General features: G+C 30.4%; 2 protein-coding genes across 2 annotated transcripts; one reads left to right on the top strand and one right to left on the bottom strand.

Moving 5' to 3' along the window:
- ColSpa_08938 (uncharacterized protein) lies at positions 1 to 255 on the bottom strand (the record flags this gene model as incomplete). Its single annotated transcript, XM_049275150.1, has 1 exon — positions 1 to 255. The coding sequence occupies one exon, from the start codon at positions 253 to 255 to the stop codon at positions 1 to 3; it is 255 nt and encodes an 84-aa protein (XP_049131107.1).
- Positions 256 to 22,679: 22,424 nt separating this feature from the next.
- ColSpa_08937 (uncharacterized protein) lies at positions 22,680 to 23,480 on the top strand (the record flags this gene model as incomplete). Its single annotated transcript, XM_049275149.1, has 3 exons — positions 22,680 to 22,694; positions 22,794 to 23,167; positions 23,225 to 23,480. 3 exons carry the CDS (start codon positions 22,680 to 22,682, stop codon positions 23,478 to 23,480), a joined length of 645 nt encoding a protein of 214 aa, XP_049131106.1.
- Between the last annotated feature and the right edge of the window lie 200 nt (positions 23,481 to 23,680).

Here is a 23,680-nt window from a genome sequence, read left to right as displayed (position 1 = left end):
TCATGCTTTGCCGTAGTATAAACCATCCGTCCCGGTGTAGTGGCGCTCCTGGGCTCTGTCAGACGCATCGCCTACAGGAACCAAGTCAGACTGTCCAATTGCGTAGCGGGCACATGCTGTGTTCTTGGCTTCTCCGTTGGGCTTGTCATCGTCATTATTGCAGTGGCAAAACAAGTAGCCGTTACAGGCATCGGCGGTTTCAAAGAGGGCAACGTGCACCAAGGAGCTGGTGGCAGTCAGTGAGGTGAGCTGCATTGTAGTTCAAGACCGCCAAAAAATTCTATGCCTGACGTGAGACTGTAGAATATCGGTAGTGTTGCCGATTCTTGATTAACAAATGACGGCTGGGCGATCTGCCTTGTGTTGTGTTTATTACGTGTGCCTAGATCTGGGACACTTCAGCGCGACCAACTTCAATTGACCATACTTTGGTTGAATATTTAGTGAACAACAATGCTAAAGATCTTTACTGAAGATCCTTCTCTTTCATTACTACGCGAGTCAGGCTCTTCCATGAAAATTCTTCTTTTCCAGCAGATATTGAAGTAACTCAACCCTACTTAAGGGAAAGCAGAGCACGTGAACCCTAAGACAATAAGTACTTGTCGGCTCTTCCGTGATGTGGAGTCTAACGGGTCATAAAAATACTGAACTATCACAAGAGGAAGATATTATTCATAGGAGTGAGGATATAACTAGAGGGAAAATACTTTTTTCAAATCTCATCGCCATTGTCACTTCGTCTATTTGATTACGAATACAATGTAAGCCGCCGATATCGTAATACTTCATTCTAGTTAAGTAAGATAAGAGCTACTATGCTCCATTTGAAGACTTGAGATGCAAAGCTGCACGTGAGCGATTGTTCGATGATGCCCCAAGACCTGAAGCTCTCCCGTCCGGGCGGCTTGAACATATTCGGTGAGCGGTCTTAGCAATTGTCCGCGAGGCGCAGCGCAAATTCTTGGTCGAATTAAAAAATCTATTAAGAGGAAGACAAACGATAATTAGCAAACCCACCACATCTACACTATTATAGTATAGCTACTAAGGGGTCATCTTTCAGAGACAAAGTGTTGCAATCGAAGGCATCAGATAGATAGGGAGCACAGCCCGGTCAGCCACACCCGGCAAGGTGAGGTCAGCCCCTCAGCCACAACAAGGGGCATATCCCACTTCACCCTGCTGCTGGCCGCACAGCTAGATCTCCCTTCTTCATACCCATACTATATAACCAGCAATATCACCACTTTAACGTGACCGATGCTATCGACTCGTACGAGTATCTCACCGCCTGTGAGACCAATACAAAGAGCTGTCAAAAAAAGAGGGGCCGAGATTAGGGGTTGAAAGGGAGAAGCAGGAGTATTTCTGGTCTGCGAGAATGATCAGTGCCATTGGAACTGATCGATGTCTTCCCCGTTCAGCTATTAACAGGTAGCTTGGTACAGCAAGAACACAAACTACTTTCCCTCGTCAAGCTAACGTTTGAGATGCCAGTACAGCTCGGATTTCCCACCTACATCCTCAGTTCGATGGCGAAGCTCTGGTGGGGACGCCAGAGATGAATGGCAAAGTAAAAATTAAGGGGATGAACTGAACCTATGAATTCAAGAGAAAAAGTTCACAAGCACCTCGGGAATGGCGAGTGAGTAAATCGTTAGATAAGCGAACCTGCTAGATTGCGCCACATGATTGACCCGCCTTTAGCTTACTCGCTTAGAGTTTCAGATGAACTAATTCAAGGTTCTATCGTTTATCTAAAGGTTAGAAATGCAACCGTCTCGAACTGCCCCCAGTTCACCATCCTTTGAGCAATCTCTGCTGAATACAGACTTTAACTTACTACTGCTGAAGTCGGTTGAACTGGCAGTGGTTGATGGCTAGTTCAGGTTGCGATTGATCCGTCTACTTTCCGCCCTTCGTGAACCCCCCAAATTAGCGACCATAGCGGGTGTGTATTTCTCCCGGCTGATCTGTTCATCGATACCTAGCGCCTTATCATGTTTTCCACATTATCATCCTTGTCAGCCCTAGAAACGGTCAGGGTTATGCCCAGTAGAATTGCATGGTTCGTCACGTTCGACAAGGCGAAAGGCTGGTCAATTCTCCAAGCTATCCTGGACCCATCAACTACAGTGCCGGGTCATTAGTCTGGCCACACCAATAAGGGTCACATGATGTTCTGCCCCACATTATTCGGGGCTGACAATCTATCCAGCATTATATTTCAGTATAAGCTCTAGCTAAAATTAATGCTTCTGAAATCGCATATACTAGCCACACGCCTTAATATATTTAGCAATCTTATCTTATATTAAGTCCATTAATCATACAATAAGAATAGACAAAAATACATTATACGCCTCCTATAACTACCTTTAAAGCTCTTTACGGCTTACCTCGCTTTTTAGCAGCTTATTAACTATAAGATATAGCTTATAAAGTTTAGCCTTTAAAGCCTTCTATATATGCTTAATAGGGTTAAGATCTAAGCTATATACTAGCTAGTTAATAACCTATATACCCCTTACCTTAAGCTACTCTTAAGTATAGTAGAATATATAAATAAGGGCATTATTTTATTAAAAGACTTACTTAGCTTTATAAAAAGGTAAAAGTTCCTCTTTTAAAGTAATATAATAGCTCTTTAAAAAAAAGCCGTTCCTCTTAGCGTTATTATTACACTCTAAGAAGACTAAAGGGCTTAGGCCTTCTTAGGTTATTCTTACCTAAACTATAACTTTAAGATCTTTGCTATAAATAGTAAAGTTAATATTCTTTTTACAAAACTTTATATAAGCATATTACTATATCTAAACAGTTCCGTTAAGAGAACTCTAGATAAAGCACTCATTACTTATAATACCCCTCACAAAGATCTCCTCTCTCCCCCGCTATACACAATAATACCATAATTTTGCTTTAACGTCCTAGGCAATTAATGCTGGGTGCTAGTGTTACCCCTGCCGATAGACACAGGAGGTCTACCACTATATAAGGTAGACCTCCCACAGGGTCATTAAGGGAATCAACTTCTTTCACCTCTATCTTCTAGATCTTATCTTTGGTGAAGCAGGTTCACTATATCAACCATAAGGTCTGTTAGACTACACAATAGATCTGACTGCTCCTCTGAAGGACTTGCCTTATTAGAGGGGTAACAAGTAGTAGTATAACCTCTTACTTTATTCCTTAGCTCTTATTAAGAAACAAATTTGCTATATAAATCTCATCTCCCGTCAAGGTAAATGACTAAGAAGTAAACCTTGGCTTAATAAAGGCAATAATATAACAACTTATTCTATACACTATTATATTAACGCTAACATTAGGTATAGCTAATAATAAGACCTAAGGGACTAAAGTGTTATGGTTAAATCTGGAACCTTATAGATATACCTAAACACCTCTTATTAATTAAGCTAGCTATACTATTGCTGTTATAACAGTAGTAGTAGATACTTAGCTAAGTAAATTAAAAAGCAAAATTTTTAAACTAACCTTATACTATAAGGTATAACTAACTTATACTTATATCTAAGATATTTGCTATATATAGCGCTTTATTAAATAGAAGCTAAATAAATTATTAGTTTATAGTCTCTTAAATAGCTTCTAATAGAACTATACCTAACTATTTATAGTATTTTAGCGCATTAACCTTATGTCGCAATACCCTCACGCACATCGCACAGTGTAACAGCACAACTCCCTTAGCCAGATGGTTGTATGTCACAAGGGCATATAAGCAGTGTTGACAGCAGGGCTTGTACGCGTACAAGCACTGACGGATCTTTTGGGTCAATTGGGTCAATTGGTTAGGCCGTAGAGTCAAAGGGTCCTTGCGACCGACGTCACTGTCAGCGTCTGTTACAATTGTGCTTGCACGCGTACGGTCAGACTAACAGCTGCTGGACTTGGCATGTGGCAAAGAAAGGCTTGATTGCCGTCACAAGTTCGATTCCCGTAGTTGTCCCTGGCTGTCAAGGCGAGCGCTGGCGAAAGGCGGGGTAGGACTTGTCTCATCGCTAACTCTAACCTTGGGGGTCTGCATTGCCTATGTGTGCCTTGGGGACAAGGCAGCCTAGGAGAGGGTATAGTTGTAACAGCACAACTCCCTTAGCCAGATGGTTGTATGTCACAAGGGCATATAAGCAGTGTTGACAGCAGGGCTTGTACGCGTACAAGCACTGACGGATCTTTTGGGTCAATTGGGTCAATTGGTTAGGCCGTAGAGTCAAAGGGTCCTTGCGACCGACGTCACTGTCAGCGTCTGTTACACACAGCCTTATGAGATTTACGCCGGGCCCGGATTAACTATTAGTCTGGTCCCTTTGTGCGGATCCACCACGCAGAATACGTATTTATTTGTTTTAGACAAGGTAATCTTACACATAGAAATCTAAGCCGTTTTCTTTATATCTTTTTTACCTTAAGTAATGATTCTATGATAGTTATAAGCCTAGCTTATGTTATACCCTTAAACTACTGTGTTTAGAGCGTACTATAGGCTAAAAAATCTCTCTTAAACAAATTATCTTTATTCTCTTAAACTAATATCTTTAATATATCTATTTTTATTAAAGCTATAAAGAAGCTTAAGACGTAAAGCAATTAGCCCTTATAGTATATAACTCTTTAGCTTAAAGCAAGGTTAAAGCATATCTAGGAATTCATTAACCTAAATAGACTTAAATAAATAAAAGAAAATAAACCTAAATATTTTAATAAAATCCTAGATACTTTAAGGATTTTTGCTTTTAATAAATTTATTATTAATATAAATCTTAAATAAACTAATAATAAACCTCTTTTAATAATAACTAATTTAAACGTTAAGGTTATATATTAGATATATATCTTAAACGTTAATATAAAAGAAGTTATTTAGAAATAATAAAAAAAGGTATTTAATATAATTAATATATAAATAAAAATATTAATTATTAAATTATTCTTTAAGTTAACTTAGATAAAAGCTTTAGTATAAAACTAAATAATATTTTACTTAATACTTAAGATTCTTAAGTAATAATATATATTAAGTAACTTGTTTAGTTAAACTATTATTTAAGAAGAATATTTAGCTTTATTAAATTAAGTAGCCTTAAGTATTAACTTATTTATTTAGTTAATAAAATAATAAAATTCTTATTTTTATATAAAAATCCTAGACTTACTAAAAGTCTAAGGTACCTTTACTTTAAGACCCTTTCTAAGAGTAGTGTTATATAGAATTGCTTTATCTTAGGTGACTTATAAACTTACAGAAATTATCTAAAATAAGATAATAGGCCTCTTAATTAAAAACCTAGATAACTATATAATAATCCTAACTAGCGTTTTATAAAAAGACTTATTAGTAGTAAAGTACTATAAGAAAAGGCCTAGTATTTATATAACCTGAGTAAGTTATCCTACTATATTAACTAAGAATAATATATACTACTTTTTACTAAAGAACTTAAATAAAGTATATATTTATAGCTGCTTATACCATTAGCCTCTACTTAAATATACCTATATAAAGAAAGCCCTTATTAGCTACTTACCTAGACCAGCCCTAATTACTAATAATAACGTATAATAAATCTATGATTAAATTAATAACCCTTAGAATATAGACCTCTAAGCTAAACTTGCTTAGAAAGGGTAGCTCTAGGTAATTCTTTTATCTTAAAGAAAAGATCTTAAGAGATATAATAATAAGGTTAATAATGACAAAAATAATAATAATAGACCTAGTAATAACTTACTATTAAAGGTTATTGCGTATATTATTAATTTTATTTTACTTTAACTAAACCTAGATAAAGCTACTTAAAAAAAGAAAGTTTATAGTATTTTTACTACTTTATACTTTAGTTTATATGTCCTTTTATACAGCATCATATTAAATAACTATGAAGCTACCTACCTAGTAAACAACATATTTCTTTTAGAGCTAAGTATAGTCTAAGCAGTTAAAGAGAGTAATTAACAGGTTAACTTAAGTACTACTTTATACTTTATTTATATAAAAGGTAGATGTATAATTAAGGGGATTCTTAGAAGTTGAAATAGAGCGAACTAGGACCTTACGCTTAAGAATATAGTATATATAAAGAACTTTTATATAAACGTTATATTAGAAGCTTTATTTTATACAATAGGTATCTAGTACTTAGGGCTAGATTATACCTTCTGATATAGAAGTTATTTAGATAGCTTTATAGTTAAGTAACTTATATAGAAAGTAAATATTACTTTCCTTAAATATAAGCCTCTTTTTAATTACTTTTTTTATATATAAATCCTGGTAAGTAATACGTCTATAGTTAATATTAACATGATAAGGCTACCCTACTACAACACTCTTATATAACCTTTATGCTATAAAAAGAGTACTTACTTAGACCTTACTTAGCTTTAGTACCTATAAGGTAACTACCTAGGACCCTAGGCGCTTAAGTAATTAGTCTTGAACGCTCAGGAAGTAAAGATTAAGGCCTATAAGAGATTAGAATGCTTTTATTACTAAACTACTTATATAAAAAAAGTAGTCTTAAAATAAAGATTAGAATAAAGGTTATTTTACTTATACTATAGAATTACTTAAGACCTCTTTAATTACCTTAAAGAATATAATAAGAACTTATAGCTTATAGTAATTAAAAATAAATATACTAGTTAACTTTTTAGATTTCTAAAAGTATTAAAAACTTATAAAAGTATATTTAGAGTTTTATATATCTTTAAGTAATAAGTAGTAAGGTAATATAGCCTTGCTTTATATAAGATAAAATAGGATATAGACCGCTTTATTATAGTAATTAATAGCAATATGGAGTTTTAACAATAGGTAGAAGAAGAGGGGATTAAAGTTAAGACTACTCTTTTATATATAAAGGAGCTAAACAGTAAAGCTAAGAAGGCTACCTAGAAAGCAATAACTAGAGGTATTAAACTGCTTTCTAGAGTAAGCCTTCTATATAAACTATAGGTTAAAGTAGTAATAGCTAGTATATACCTCTATAATATTAGCCTCTTTTAATATAACGCTTAGTTTTACCTAATTAAGAAAGAAGAGAAATGGTTTAAATAATATTTTTACTAGTAGTAACCTTAATACTAAGTAACTCTTAGCTAAGACTTATATTTATAATAGGGATAGCTTTATATATATAGCTACTAAGTATACCTTATTTAAAGGGACTAAGAGAGAGATATAAGAAAATAACGCTTTAAAGTAAAACTAAAAGGCTATATTAGAAACTTAGTAGGCTATATTTAGAATACCTATAACTTATACTAAATATAAATTCTTTTATTTTAGTAGATTATAATTATATAGAATATAATATTTAATAAGAACTAATTTTATAAGAAAAATAATATAAAGGTAATAATCTTAGTTAAGGAAATATAAATAATTATAAATAATATATAACACCTAAGTATAACTTATAACCTAGAATTCTATGTTCTAAGTATTATAAAGGAGGTTAATATTACTCTGATCCTGTAAGAAGAATACCTTTTATAATAGTCCTTATTACTTATTTCTATGCTAAGAATAGTGTTTCTAGATAAAAAGAAATAAAGTGATTATAAAGTAAACTATATTTAGTAAAAAGGGTAGTTATTAACCCTTGAACCTTTACCTAAACTAGGAAATGTCTTAGATTAAGAGATTAGAATAATAATAACTATTAAGGACCAAGCTATAGTAAACAAAGACGTGTTAGAATCCAAGGAAATTAATCACTTAACTAAGGTAATTAAAAATAAGATTATTATTTATACTAATTTACCCTTAAATAAAGAGGACAAGGTAAAAGAAGAACTAATAACACGTTTAGGATTAGTATTTATAAGCTATACTAACTAAGGGTAAGGATTAAGTACTAGTAATTAAGACGACCTAAACTATAATGCTTTAACCTAGTAAAGCCGGTATTAATAAAGCCTGTTACTAGAACCAGCAGCAACAGGCTAATCTAATAAGACAAAGAACACTAGTTACCTCTTTATATTTTTATATTTAGGATAAAGCTAGGATATATTCTTTAATACTTTTTTGCTAGAAAGGCAGAAAGTACTAGATAAGGAGGCTACTAGATATTAAATAATTTATAGTTATATCTATATATTAATTATTTAAGTAAAGTATACCTAGAAGATACTAAAACTATATAATAAAAAAAAAATAAAAGAGCTACTACTTCTACTAAAGAACTAGAAAAAGCTTTTAAACCTTCTTTAGTTATATTAAGACTTTTTTTTATAAGTAATAGTAACTAAGATTTAGAAGCTTAAGTAGATAAGTACTTAGAAGGTAATAAACTAGAGCAAAGTTACTTAGAAACTAATTCTTTTAAAGTAGGTCTTCTTATATAAGATAAACTAAAATAGTCTTTTTAATTATTATAAAGCGTAAATCTATATAAGGAGTAATATATAAGAAAAGTATTTTTTTAAATAGATATATATAGTAATATTTATAGTATAGACTTTTTATATTATAATAGCTATTATAGCTAAATTTAACCTTAAGATATACTAATTTAATATAGTTAATGCGTTTTTAAATACTGAGAGAGGACTAAATAAACTACTTATTATATGCTTTCTCCTAGATAGCTTTAAGATACTAGATAAAATTATTAAATTATAGTGTGTACTCTATGGTCTTAGAGATACACTTCTCCTTTAGTATAAGGAACTCTTAGGTACTTTATATTATCTTAGAATAAAGGCTATAAGCAAAGACCTATATCTTTTTTAGACCTTAGATAAGAAGATTCTTCTTTTTTTTTATATTAATAATATCCTTATACTTTATTATAAGTCTTATATAAGAGATATAAAAAAGATTATAAAAGGAATCTAAATAATATATAAGGTAAAAGACTAAGGCCTAGCTAAATAGTATCTAGGTATATAGATCCTATATAACTAGCTAAAGCAAAAGATCTATTTAGCCTATAACTAATATATTAAGCAAATTACTAAAAGATTTAACCTTATTAACTTAAAGGCACTAACTACCTTATTACTAATAGTTATACTTAAAAAAAATAACCTTTAAGTAACTCTAGTTAACGTAAAGCGTTTCTAAGAGAAGGTTAGATTAATCCTTTATACTATAATAATAATCTGACCTAATGTTACATTTATATATACTCTGCTTTTATAATTCCTAATAAACCCTTTATATGTTTACTAATAGGTAATAGACTAAGTTATTAAATACTTATATTATACTTAATACTTAGTAATATGCTTTAGCACCTTAAGGGGTACATAAACACTACTAATTATAAGTAATACTTTATTTACAGACAATAATAAGACACAAAGATTATCCTAAGAATACATAATTTTGCTCTTTAGAGGTCTAATTTAGTAAAAGGCTACTTAGTAAAATACTATTATAATATTAATAATTAAGGCTAAGCTTCTTAGCCTTAAGTATATTATAAAAAAAACTATTATTTTTAAGCATTTTTTTTAAAATATATAACTTAAGCTTAGTAATATATAGAAGATTAATTATAATAATAATTAAATTATTTACTTTATTATAAGTAAAAGTGATTAAATTTTAATCTACTTATAGTATATTAATATTTAGAATATATAGCTTTAATAAGAATATAGTAAACGTTTATTTAATATTATGTATATATTAATAGATAATATACTAGTAGATAGTCTTACTAAGAACCTTACTAAAGTAAAATTTAAGTACTTTAAAGTGCTTCTTAACTTACAAGACATATAAATAAAGATTATATATACTAAAGAAGAGGTATTAATAGAAGAAGAATACTTATAGGCTGTTTGAAATTGCTATTAATAGCCTATAGGCCTTTACTCCTAGTAGAAGCCTAAGAAAGAAGTTTTTTCAGTACTACTAACCCCCTAAAAGTACTATATACTAGTCTATAAGAAGCTAGTATATAAGCATAGTTAATATAAGTATTAACTAACTAACAAGGCTATTAATTATAGCCTAAATAGTATCTACTTAACCCTTATTTATAATAGTAATAGTTATACTAGAGGTAAGACTATTAGATAAAGCTAAACTAACTAGTGTGTTTTTATTAGGTGGTATTAGTATTATTTTGCTATACTTCTATATATTATACTAAATATCCCTTTAAAGAAGTGTAACAGACGCTGACAGTGACGTCGGTCGCAAGGACCCTTTGACTCTACGGCCTAACCAATTGACCCAATTGACCTAAAAGATCCGTCAGTGCTTGTACGCGTACAAGCCCTGCTGTCAACACTGCTTATATGCCCTTGTGACATACAACCATCTGGCTAAGGGAGTTGTGCTGTTACAACTATACCCTCTCCTAGGCTGCCTTGTCCCCAAGGCACACATAGGCAATGCAGACCCCCAAGGTTAGAGTTAGCGATGAGACAAGTCCTACCCCGCCTTTCGCCAGCGCTCGCCTTGACAGCCAGGGACAACTACGGGAATCGAACTTGTGACGGCAATCAAGCCTTTCTTTGCCACATGCCAAGTCCAGCAGCTGTTAGTCTGACCGTACGCGTGTAAGCACAATTGTAACAGACGCTGACAGTGACGTCGGTCGCAAGGACCCTTTGACTCTACGGCCTAACCAATTGACCCAATTGACCCAAAAGATCCGTCAGTGCTTGTACGCGTACAAGCCCTGCTGTCAACACTGCTTATATGCCCTTGTGACATACAACCATCTGGCTAAGGGAGTTATGCTGTTACAAGAAGGGTCTACTTAAACGTAATATAGCTTTATAATATATTAGTTATTTAGCTAAGGACCTATAAGAATAGTTAAAACTAAATAAATAAATATTATATATAGAAATATATACTTAGAGCTATATTACTATACTTTATAACTAAAAACTCTTAAGCTAAATAGCAAAGCTTAAAACCCTTAACAATTATAATATAAGGGGTCTTATTAAGCGTATAGCGTTAGTACTTAAGGGTCTAGCTACTGCTTACTAGTACATATTAACCTAAAGAGTTACTATATAGTACGCTTTGAACGTACTATAGGCACTCAAAGTCTCTTCAGAGAGCAGGCTCCAGGGTCCTGGCACACACCTCCTCCTTCTCCTCCTTATTCTCCTTTTCCTCCTTTACTTCCTCCTTTAGTATAAACCTAAAGATAATTATTTCTATTTAATAGAATTAGTAAGAAGTTTAAGTTAAATAAGAAAAGTATAACATACTAGCTAGCTACTGATTGTAAAAGGCTCTTAGGACTACATTAAAGTAGGCTTAGGCGCTAAGAGAGAGAGGCGACTCTGAATCGTCCTTATCCTTACTTGTAGCACTTGTAGAGAGGCTGGCTAGAAAAGGAGGCTATAAGCTGTCCTCTTTAGTGTTAACTTCTTTGTTACTATGGCCTTTGATAGGAGAAGTCTATTCTTACACGTTAATACCACTTGAGATATAAAGGACCTAAATAAAAGATAAATGTATAAGAGGAGAAGGGACTATAGGCTGGTTATTAGGGGGATTAAGGGAGCTGCTACTCTCCTTATTACCTTTGTGTACTTTATTGTACTTCTTAAGTTAAGCTATATATACTATAGTAATATAAGTATATATAGTAGCCTTCTTATTAGATTTTAAAGGTATTTATTCTTAAACGTTAATATTATATAAAAAGCTTATAATATAAGTAAATATATATATATATAGTAAAAATAATAATATCTTAAATATATAGTTATTATTATTATAAATAAAAAAAAAAGAAAAAAAAGGCTTTTTTATTAGGCTAAAAAAAATAATATTATTAAAGAAGATAAGTATTTAACTTAATAATTAATTAGCTAATTAAAGGCTATTAATTTAATTAAATTATTTAAAGGTAATAAGAAGAAAAAGAGTAGTTTTTTTACTATTAATAACTAGATATAGTATTATATAATTATTTCTTTTATATTTATTACTTTAAAAGTAAGTATTTATATCCTTATTTATTTTTTTAAGGTAATTCTTTTATATATAGCTATTATTAGACATATAATAATTAAAATCCGTTGATTTACCTGGGGAGGTATGTTGTAATACCTTTACGCGTATTACATAGCCTTATGAGATTTACGCTAGGCCTAGATTAACTATTAGTCTGGTCCCTTTGTACGGATCTACCACACAGGATACGTATTTATTCGTTTTAGACAAGGTAATCCTACACGTAGAAATCTAAGCCGTTTTCCTTATATCTTTTCCACCCTAAGTAGTGACTCTATAACACCTTAACAATAAATAATATAAGATCCTCTTTTTTAATAATAAAGCTTATATTTTATTATTATACCTTCCTAAGTAAGATCTTAAAAAAGAAATCAAAAGGTATCTATAAACAGTAAGGTAGATTATTTAGCTTATATACTAAGACAAGCTCCTTGGAGACAAAGACGTAGTTAGTAATATGTCTTTAATCTTAGAGAACCAAGGTGGCCTAAGTAACTGGCCTGGGACTATTATTGCAGCCATGGATCATAAGGCAAGTAACCTATTGCAAGGATAGCACCAAACCCTCTTTTAGCTAAGAGACTTAGCCTTACTACTATTTCTAAAGACTAGGGGCATATTAGGATTATTAGGGGACAAAGTAAGGTCTTTACTGCATCTAACACCCTTAACTAGCATTAACTTTACGTAAGAACTAATAGGCAAAGTAGAAGATCACTAGACCTTTACCTGCCTAGGTAGCCCTTTGCTAGTAACGATAAAGGAACCCTAGGATACGCTAGGGTTAACCTATATGGTCTAGTAGACTAAGACCTTAGACGCTACACTTATATAGCTTATTAGTAAGTTTACTAATATTCTTTATAATATATAGTTAAATATATTAATCCTAGTAATAATAATATTATTATCCTTATAAGTAATTATCTAAGTATAAAGATTAATAGAGTGTAGAATCTTTTAGTTTAATACTTTATATAATAAATTCCCTAAAAAAGAGGTATTCTTTGATAGAAAATAGGTCTATTATTGTAATATAAACCTCTAGATATAGTTAGTTATAATAAAGGCTATAATAGAATTTATAAGAAATACTTTATACTAAAAGCTATTTAAACTTCTATAAGAAGCTGTTATTATTTAGTATTAAGAATAACTTTTTATTGTTAAGTAAGTTATATTTACTTTTAGTTTTAATAACTAGTTTATAGCTTTAAAAAAAGTCTTTAGTTTATATTTAAGTGCTACTAAAGATTAGTTTAATATATACTTATATATAGCCTAAAATAACTTTAATAAAAAACTAATTAAGACTTTTACTATAATAGCTTTTACTTATACTATAGTATAAAAAGATATTATTAACCTCTAATTACTTATTTATTTTAGATTAATATTATATCTACGTTTATATCTACTATGTCTAGAGCTATAGGAAAGTAATATAATTAATGTATACCTTGTTAAGGCTAAAGAAAAACAGTAAATACTTTAAGATATACTTAAAGAGGAAATAAAGCTAGTAACCTACTTTTTAGACCTAGGCCTAGTAGGTTAAAAAGAAGATAGTAGGGGGAATAATAAGAGTATATATTACAGAGATAAGGCTAAATATTAACTATGTAATTATAAGATATAGCTATAGAGATAAGAAGTAAGGCTATAAAAAAAGTAAGAATACTTAGGGCAATAAGAATTTAGGAAGGATTATAGTTAACCTTAACGCTAAGGATACTTGTTGCTAAGTATATAGGATTAGCTATTATACTGACTTATACGCTAAGAGTAATAATTTAGTAACTAGGACTAGTAGTAACCTTTTCTCTACTACTTTTACTAAATATAATAGCTATAGAAACTATACATTAAGAATATAAACATAGGTATTAGTATTTACTAGGTTAAGAGTATAATCTATAAGGATAACTTAGATGCTAAGGAGGTTATTAGTAACCTAATAAGTTAAGGATACTAGGTTAGAGATAAAAGTAAAGATAAAGAAGATAATAATAACCCTTTAAAATCAGTAATAAACTTTATTAAATTATATACTATAAGAAATAAACTAATAAGTCTAATATATATAACTCCTTTACTAGTAGTACTTTTAGTATTAGAAAAAGCCTTACCTTACTACTAAACGCTAAAAGCAGTAAAGGCATCTATTATATAGCCTAAGATCGTCTGATTATAGAGGCTAACTTATGACTAGATATCCTTAATAACCTAATAATAGTAATATATATAAGGCTTAATATTATATTAGACCTAAGGAAATAAATAATAGAAGTATACCTTAATATAAGGAGCATAATAACTCTTATAGACTACACCTAGATTACTATGTTTACGTAGAACGTAAAGTAGGATTATAATTACTAGTATATACTAAATAGAGTTAAGGCAGGTGTCTAAGTCAAAGGAAAAGTCTCCTTTGATTTCTATATCTTTAGTACTATAGCTAATAATCCTATAAATAGATACTTTTATATAAAAGCTAAGGTTATTAACTACTTAGCCTTAAGACTATTATTAAGTATATTATTCTATATTAAACATAAAGTTAAGATTAATTTTATACTTTTGTAAGTTACTTTCTGATCTATATATAACCTTATAGTACTAGTCTAGATTATATAATAGCTAATACTAGTTAGACGTTAAGTTTAAGCTATATATTAGGTTACTATATTACTAGGTTAAGAAGTCTTTTTTATAGTTAACTTTAATAACTTCTTATTACTATAAACAAAAGAACCACAAGATCCTAAAGATATATACTATTTTTATTTTATAAAACCTGGTATACTAGACGCTATATTATTATAAGATATATTAAAATGTCTTATTATAAGAAATAATAGCTTTAATACCTTTATTATTTACTTAAAGGAACACTTAAAGACTATTACTAATAGAGAAATATAAGTTAACGTGTGTTATGTTAGATAGGCTAAGATAGTATACCTGCTATAAGACCTGTTAAGGAACCTGCTAAGCGTCCTTGAACTAGGTAAATAAGTAAAAAGTAATTCCTTAGGAGCTTAACTAATAACAAAGAGGCTTAACTTATATATAATCCTTAACTATAAAGTATTAAAACTAGTAGATATCTTATATTAAACGTTTAGCTAAGGAGTCTCTGTTATAGTAGGTAGCCCTTAATAGGTAAAAGTATATACTAGAATCTTAGATAAATTTAATATATAGTAAAATAAGGGTATTATTTTAATGAAAGACAAGGACTAAATATAAGTTGACTTAGTAAAAGGATAGTAAAATCAGAAGATGCTAGTGTAGCTATACCCTTTAAGGCACGTAAATAAGGCCTTCTTTAACGACTATTATAATAAACTTTATAAGGCTAGAAAGATAAGCTAGATAAGATAACTAGCCTTAATTACTTACTTAACTTTTGTTGTAAATTATATAGTAGATAGTAAGCTTAAAGTATAACTAGTTATAGACCTTAGGCTATTTAATAAGGTTATTATATTTAATATATACTTTCTTTTAGATTAAGATAATATTATTAGCGTTATATAAAGTAAATCTAAAATTATAGTCCTAGATACTATAGGTTTTTTCTATTAATTACTTATTTATTTAGTCTATTAAGACAAAATAGTTATTATTTCTCCTAGAAGGCTTAAAAAGTCCTATGTTATCCTTATAGGCTTTAAGAATACGTCTACGTTTATATAGAGATATATAAACTAATTATTCTATAAGTATTAAGAGTTTATAAAGGTATATATTAATAATATTATTATTTTTAGTAATAATAATAAAGACTATACTAAGTATTTTAAGATTATTCTTAAGATTATTAAAAAAAATTACTTTTACTTATTAGTAATAAAGTCGTTTGTAGGATATTTTAGCGTTAAACTTTTTAGTTATGTTATTAATAATAGTAGAATTACTTATATAGATGATTATATTATAGTATTTAAAAAAATTAAGTTTTTATTATTAGTAGTAGCCTTAGAAACTTATTTAGGTATAGTAGGCTAGCTTAAGGAAAGTATTTCCTAGTTTAATATTATATTTACTTTATTATAGAATAAAATAAAACTTCTTTTTACTAAAATAAGGTTAGAAGAAAAACTTTAAGCTATATTTAACTAAACTATTTAGTAAAAACAGGTATAAAAAGCTATATTTAAAGGTATTAATACTAAACACGCTATATTTAATATACTCTAAGATAACCTCTGCTGCTAGGCTTTTAGATTCTACTTTAACCTATACTAAGCCCTCTTTTTTAAAATTAATGCTTATTAAAGTACCTTTAGCTTTTTTATCTTTTAGCTAGATATTAACTAGGATGGGACTAAGATCCCTGGCTATAATATCCCTGTTAGGTATATTTATCCTATCCTCTTCTTGTCTAGAGTTACCTTAAAAGCTAAGAAGGCTTATAGGGCTATAAAAGCAGAAGTTATAGTAGTTGTCTAGGCTGTCTATAAGCTCTATAAAATAGTCTAGTTTAATAGCTTACTAGTTAATATCCTTATAGACTATATAGTAACAGTAGATATAGTCATATATATTTTACTTAAAATAATAAATTTTAATAAAGTTAACTTAAAACTTATAGTAATAGTAATTTACTTATTATAATTTAAATTTTATATTACTTATATTTTAAATAAACTTAATGTTATACTAGATATATTATTATAGTTATTTATGTTTAAGAGTAATTACTTTAAGGCTAAAATTAGTATAAAAGACGAATTAGTAAATATTATAGTAATAATATATTATATAGGTAATAAGATAGTTATTAACTAAAAGACTAGGGTTATTATACTAGGAATTATAGATGATTTTAGAAGTAAGCTTAGATAAGAATATTAATAGAATAAAAAATACTAAAGGATTCTATTATAATAGTAAGTAATAGCTAAGAAAAATAAGAAATATGTTACTTTTAATATAGCTTAACGCAAAGATAAGGTCTTACTATAAGCTATTAACTATAGTCTTTTTTACTACATAGAAATAATAAGATAATAGTAACTTTGTATCTTAATTAGCTGTAAGCAGGAAGTATTATGACTTGTTTATAATAATAAACACTACTTTAAAAAGGATAAGATAACTTATAAGCTTAAAGGCCTTCTTATTAGATAAAAGTAGGTAAAAGTTTTTAGCTATATTAAATATTGTCTTACTTGTTAAAAATACTAGAAATTAAGAAGAAAAACGCTAAGGGAATTATAGCTTATTTTAGTTTATATAACCCCTTTTTATATTATTACTATTAACTTTATTACTAATATACTTAATATACTATTAACAGGTACTTTTTAGTTAATACTAAATTAACCTAAGCTAAATACGTTATATATAGTCTCTTGTTTATTTAGTAAATAGACGTTACTAATTATAAGGTATATAATATATATAGTAGTAGATTAAGTAATAGTTTTAGCTTAGATACTTCTTTTTATAAACTAGGAATTACTATAATAAATTATATCTAACTAAGATCTAAAATTTACCTTTATTATTTAGTAAAATATATTTATTACTCTAAACGTTAAACTCCTTTTTTTTACGTTATATTATATATAAACTAATAATATAGATAAAAAGAAAAACCAAATAATAGAAATTATAATCTAATTCTATATTACTATAACGCTAAATATACCTTAAATAAGAATACTCTTAGCTTTATAATTTAACCTTAATAATACTCTAGTATTTTCTATAAGATACTTACTTAACAAGGTAATAATAGGATTTAAGCTAAGATTAGTAATTATACTAGTTATTAGCATAAAAGATAAAAGTACCTAGGCTAATATTAAAGTCCTTTACTATTTATATTAAGAAAAAGCTATTAAGTTAATTAATATTATAGGAGTAATAATAAAAAATAAATATAATAAAAAGTATAATTTAATTAATTTTTAATAAAAGGATATAGTTTACCTTTATTTAAGAAAAAGATATTATTTACCTAGGTATTCTAAGTAGAAATAGTTAGTAGAGTAAGCTAGTCCCTTTAAGATAGTTAAGATAAAAGGCGTTTTAGCTACTAAACTTAACTTCTTAGCTATATAGTAGGTTTACTTAGTAGTCTTAGTGGTATAACTCTGGAAACTAGCCTAGGGAAAAAATCATTTTTAATAGGGAAGTACTTAGCTATAGCTAGTAGTAGTTAATAGTATAAGCAGAAAGGATATCTAGGAACTGGACAGGATTATTATGTGATATATTTATTAGCTATATAATTAATTTTATGTTAAATTCCTTATTAAATAAAAAGGCTTTACTACTAAGGATAATAGCTAAGTCTTATGCCTAGAACTAATTAGAATAGCCTAAGAACTTATAAATAAGTTTAAATTAGCTTATTTAATTAACTAGATAGCTAAGTATAATAAAAGAAATATCTTAAGGCTTAATAAAAAAATCGTTACTAATATACTTATAAAATCTTAAATCAAAGTAATTATCCCTAGGTAAATAATTTATAAGTTACCTTAAGATATCTAGAGATAATAATAAGCTTTATAGGACTAATAGACACTAATAGACTTTCTATATAGTAAAAAAGGAAATCTTTAGATATATTTATCTTATTAAAAGGGTAAAGTAGGAAAAGAAAATATAATAAGTATAAGTATAGGCTACTAGTACCTATATTAACTAACAGAATATTACTTACTTTAACCTTACTTTTTCTTTTCTTTTTAGCTTTATAAATTTTTTTTTTATTTTTTTTGTTTTTTAAATAGCCATTATTTTTATTAAATCTATTAATAATACTATTACCTTATATAATAGCTTTAATAATAACTTTTTTTTTATTTTTTTATTTTAATATTTTTACTTTAATAATAATAGATTTACTTTTTTTCTTAATATATTTACTACTAAACCTAATAATAACTACTTAAGCTAAAAACAATAATAATATTATTATTAAGCCTTTCTCTTCTACGCTTATTATTAATGCCCTTAGTAATAAGGCTACTTAGCTAGTACCTAACAAAAACAATAACTTAACTAGTATTTCGATTTTTAGTAACCTTACTACTAGTAGAGGAGGTAATATTATAGACACTAGTAGAAGTTATAATATAGATAAACTTTTTAAAGGCACTAATATTCCCTCTAGCCTAAAAGAGAGCCTTATTAGCCTTAGTAATAAAGACAATAATAGAGTTAATAACATAGCCTCTTTAAGCAATAAGAATAACAGCTTTGATGACGACAGAAACAGTAACTCTGACTAGGAGGACAGTGATAATAAGTCTATCCAGATAGTTAACACTTCTACCCTTACCTATAGCAAAGCTAGTAGAAGTAATTGCTATAGTAAAGCTAGTAATTACTATTGTTCCTTTAAGGATACTATTTTTACCTTTAATAAAAAAATAGCTATTACTTTTAATAATAAGCTTTATAAAGAAATACTTATTATTTTTAATAAGTTCTTTAAGAAAAAATCTAAGTAAAAGAATAATAACACCTTATTTATTATAAATAGTATTATCTATAGTATTAAAGAAGCCTATTAAAGAGCCTAGGATACTAAAATAACTAGTATATTAAGTTAGTTAATAAAGCTACTATCTTATGCATAGGTTCTAGTAGTATATATATTATATAAGAACAGATATTTTATTAAGTCTATTAGTAAATACTTTATTAAACTATAAAGGTTAAGCTTAGTATAAGTTAAAGACACTAGATTTACTAGTAAGGCTACTAGTAACACACTTACTATTAAGATACTTCTTTAATAAAAAGAGAAGATTATTACTTAGTAAAATAAGGTTAAAGCTAAATTTATAGACTTTACTATAACCTATAATAAGGCTATTAATTAGCTTTATATTAAGATTAAGGCTAAAAGAGATAATAATATTACTTAAAATAACATAATTAACTAGTTATATAATAAATTTATTATTAAAGTTTATTATAAGGTCTTAATTTTTACTAAGTTTACTATAAAATTTAAAGAGTTTAATATAATATTTAATAAGCTTAATACTATTAACTATAAAACTAATATAGTAATAGACTAGCTTTTAATTTAAAAGAATCAAAATAGCTACACTACTAACCTTATTAACTCTTATAATAAAGCTATTACTAGGAGTAATAAGTTAAGCAGAAATATAACTAGTAGTTATAATAATAGTAACTTTTGTTTACTTAACGTTAAACCTTATGCCTTTAGCGCTAAGGGTATTACCAAAGCCTAGAAGGCCACTAACCCCTACGCTAAGGCTACTAAGAAACACAATACTCCTAGCGCCACAACTAACACCTTTACTAAAAAGGTATATATTAATAAGAGCAAAAGAACAAATAAGCTACTAAGGGATATAGATCTATAAGGAATAGTAAAAGAAATAAGAGATATAATAGATTATATAAGAAGGTTAACACTAAGTAGGGTCCAGGACTTATAATTTTTATTAGAATTTATAGTATTAGGGTTATAGTAATAAACAAAAGATAAAAACAGATTTACTAATAGGATTAGTAAAGAAAAAGGTAAGGATAGTGACATTTTAGCTAGACTATATAGACAATAACCCTGTGAGATATTGCTAGCACAGTAATATTTTAAGGCGGGAAGGGCACATGTTACCCCTGTTAATAGACATAGGAGGTCTACTACTATATAAGGTAGACCTTCCACAGGGTCATTAAGGGAATCAACTTCTTTCACCTCCATCTTCTAGATCCTATCTTTGGTGAAGCAGGTTTACTACATTGACTGTAAGGTCTGTCAGACTACACGATAGATCTGACCGCTCCTCTGAAGGACTTGCCCTATCAGAGGGGTAACAGCTAGGCTGAGCGTCATTTCCAGAGGTAATGGCAACAAAAAATACGCTATAAAGTGCTCTTCAAAACATAAAGTTCAGACTTAGCAAATAAGGTTTTTTATAAGGTCTTTAGGAAGCATAAGAGTATCTTAATAAATTAATGCTCTTAACAGGAAGTTAGTTGTCAAGGCTAGCTAGCCTATAGGCGTAATATGTTTAAGGAGGTTACTTTTTATTATTAGACTATTTAATATACGGTTATACAGTTAATACTAAATTAGCATACAATTTTGCTCTTATTTTTGCCTTCAACATAAAGTACAAGGATCGCAAAACAAGTATCAGTAGAAAGCTCTTGATTTACTCTCCGATTTTAGGTCAATTTAAGGCCAAATTAACGTTATTAAGATACTATAGTAAGAAAATAAAACGATAGGCAGTTAAGGTATTCTGATGTATGATGCCATACACGCACGCGCATACGCGTGAAATAGAAGTGTGATAATAGTTATGGCCTTAGGCTAAAAGTGGGTCAAAAAGAGGAATCGCAGCTAGTTAATTAGTTGCCCTTATTGGTGTGGCCAGACTAATGACCCGGCACTGTACCGTGCACACGTGTAGGAGCACCCTCTCAGACTATTTACTCCACAACAACGGCACAGACTGCACGGAAAAGCCCCGTGGGGTACTGTTCACCCATACCGACAAGAATATCGTCATCTGTATTAGCGACTTGGCAGGTAAAGTATGAGCCACTCTCCAATAGACAACTCGGGAATGTTGGCAGCTCTATGGATTTCTAAACAGAAAAAAGAAAACAATTTTGAGTCACAAGTAGGTGGATCCATACTGAAAGGTTAGCTCTACACACCCTGGGGAAAACCAGGCATGCTCCCATTGCCTCATTTGAGAAATCTCTGTCCTGAACAAATAGGGGTTGATATTCACTCAAATATACGGCCATAAGCTTTGAACTGAGATAATAATTACCGTAGTCCGGGTATGTATGGTATTCTGAAGCCACCCAGATTGCCAAATCACGATCCAATCTCGGGCTTGACCGACATAATACTGTATTAAGAATTTTGTGTTCCACGTGCATTGCAGTGACCGGAACAGAGTTTCTCTAGAATCATTCATTCCTTTTTTTTATTCTTTTTTTTTATTCTTCTTGAACACGCATGGTGCTTGGTTTCAACTGATAGCTAGCCAAAACTCCCTTTGAAGTCAACGATCGAAATGTTTCTATACATGCACAACCAGTCACTGTCACAGTGGAATTTAAGCTCAGCCCTACAAGTCTATGGGATTTTGCCAGTCTGCGCTATGAGTTGCAGTGATAAGGTCGCTTAACAGAACCGCAACACCAGGGGTTCATAGCGCCGCTCACCTGATTTCGACGGCAAATAAATGTGAAGCCTGCGTAAGTTCAATCCAGCAGGGACTTGCAAGCAGGGGCTCCACGATGCTGCTATTTTCAATTAGCATTAGTACTAATGTTTAGAACGAATTAGTGGGCGGATACCCAGCATTGGCCGATTAGATCTCTTTTGTGCTTTACTAATCAGGACTTATCTGACAATTACATTTATTTGTATATCGCTTCAGAGATCTACATACAATATACTATCATCGGAGCCCCCGTACTCTCGAGTCAGCCCATAAGCGGCGGAGATGCACTCTAGTTGAAGATGTACTGATTGTATCCAAACAGCCGATTTAGTCGTCAAGTTGATACACTGTCTTTTGTCTATAAGAAGCACAAGATTGGCGTCAGATGGGAAGAAGAGAACACAACAGCAATCAGTTTCCAACACTCGTTCGCTATCAGCATTCTCTCTTTCATACAGTCTTTCGATCACCGAAGCTTTTTACTTTGAGCAGTCATTATGTTTCAGTCATCTGTGCCATCTTCTAAAATGGGTTTCATCCAGACAGCTAAGGCTTTGGCCATTGCCTTGCCCGCCGCTCATGCGACCGCCATTCCTGCCATCAGCGGCTAGACCCTAACTTGGGGTGATCACTTTATCGGCGATGCTGCAACACTGCCCAACGCAACGAACTGGCTCTTCACCACTGGCACATCTTACCCCGGCGGTTCCGCGAATTTTGGCACCGGCGAAATTGAGACCTACACCGATGCCATCGCAAACGTGCAACTTAGCGGCAGGGACAGTCTGCAGACCACCACTATCAAGGAGTCTGCAGGAGCGTGGACCTCCGCCCGCATCGAGACGCAACGCACCGACTTTGTTGCTGCGGCTGGCGGCAAGATGCGCATCCAGGCCAGCTTTAGCTTGCCCGACGTGGGTAACAAGGCCATCGGCTACTGGCCTGCTTTCTGGGCGCTTGGAAGCGCACTCCGTGGGAACTACCTGTAAGTCGACATTAAAGCCAATAACCAAAACGCCCTTCGAAAATAGTATGCTAACAGTCATAGGAACTGGCCCGCTGTCGGGGAACTCGATATTATGGAGAATGTCAATGGTCTCAGCGAGACCTGGGGTACGATGCACTGCGATGTCAACCCGGGTGGTGCTTGCAACGAAACGGACGGTCTCTCTGGCAATGATAACCCACCCACCCCACAAGAGAGCCACCCCCACATCCGAGCCATCCGAAATTGCTGCATCATCAAGAACATCCCTTTTTTTAAACTATTACAACAATTGCTATTTATCGCTAAATAACATTATCTTTTTAGGATACCTTCTCTATTACACTATAAAGCAATACACTAAGTTTAAGCTTTAATAAGCCTTTATAGATATAATAAATAATTACCTTATTTATTAAGCTACTTATAACTAAAGTATACTATACTAGACCTTTTAATATTAATTATATAGTAAATAAAGTAAAATTATTATATAAGTTAATTATTAGTAAT

The sequence above is a fragment of the Colletotrichum spaethianum genome (assembly GCF_022836535.1).
Source record: "Colletotrichum spaethianum MAFF 239500 DNA, contig25, whole genome shotgun sequence".
NCBI classification, from domain to species: Eukaryota; Fungi; Ascomycota; class Sordariomycetes; order Glomerellales; family Glomerellaceae; genus Colletotrichum; species Colletotrichum spaethianum.
Note: the sequence above shows the minus strand (reverse complement) of the source record. Positions and strands in the feature narration are given on the sequence as shown.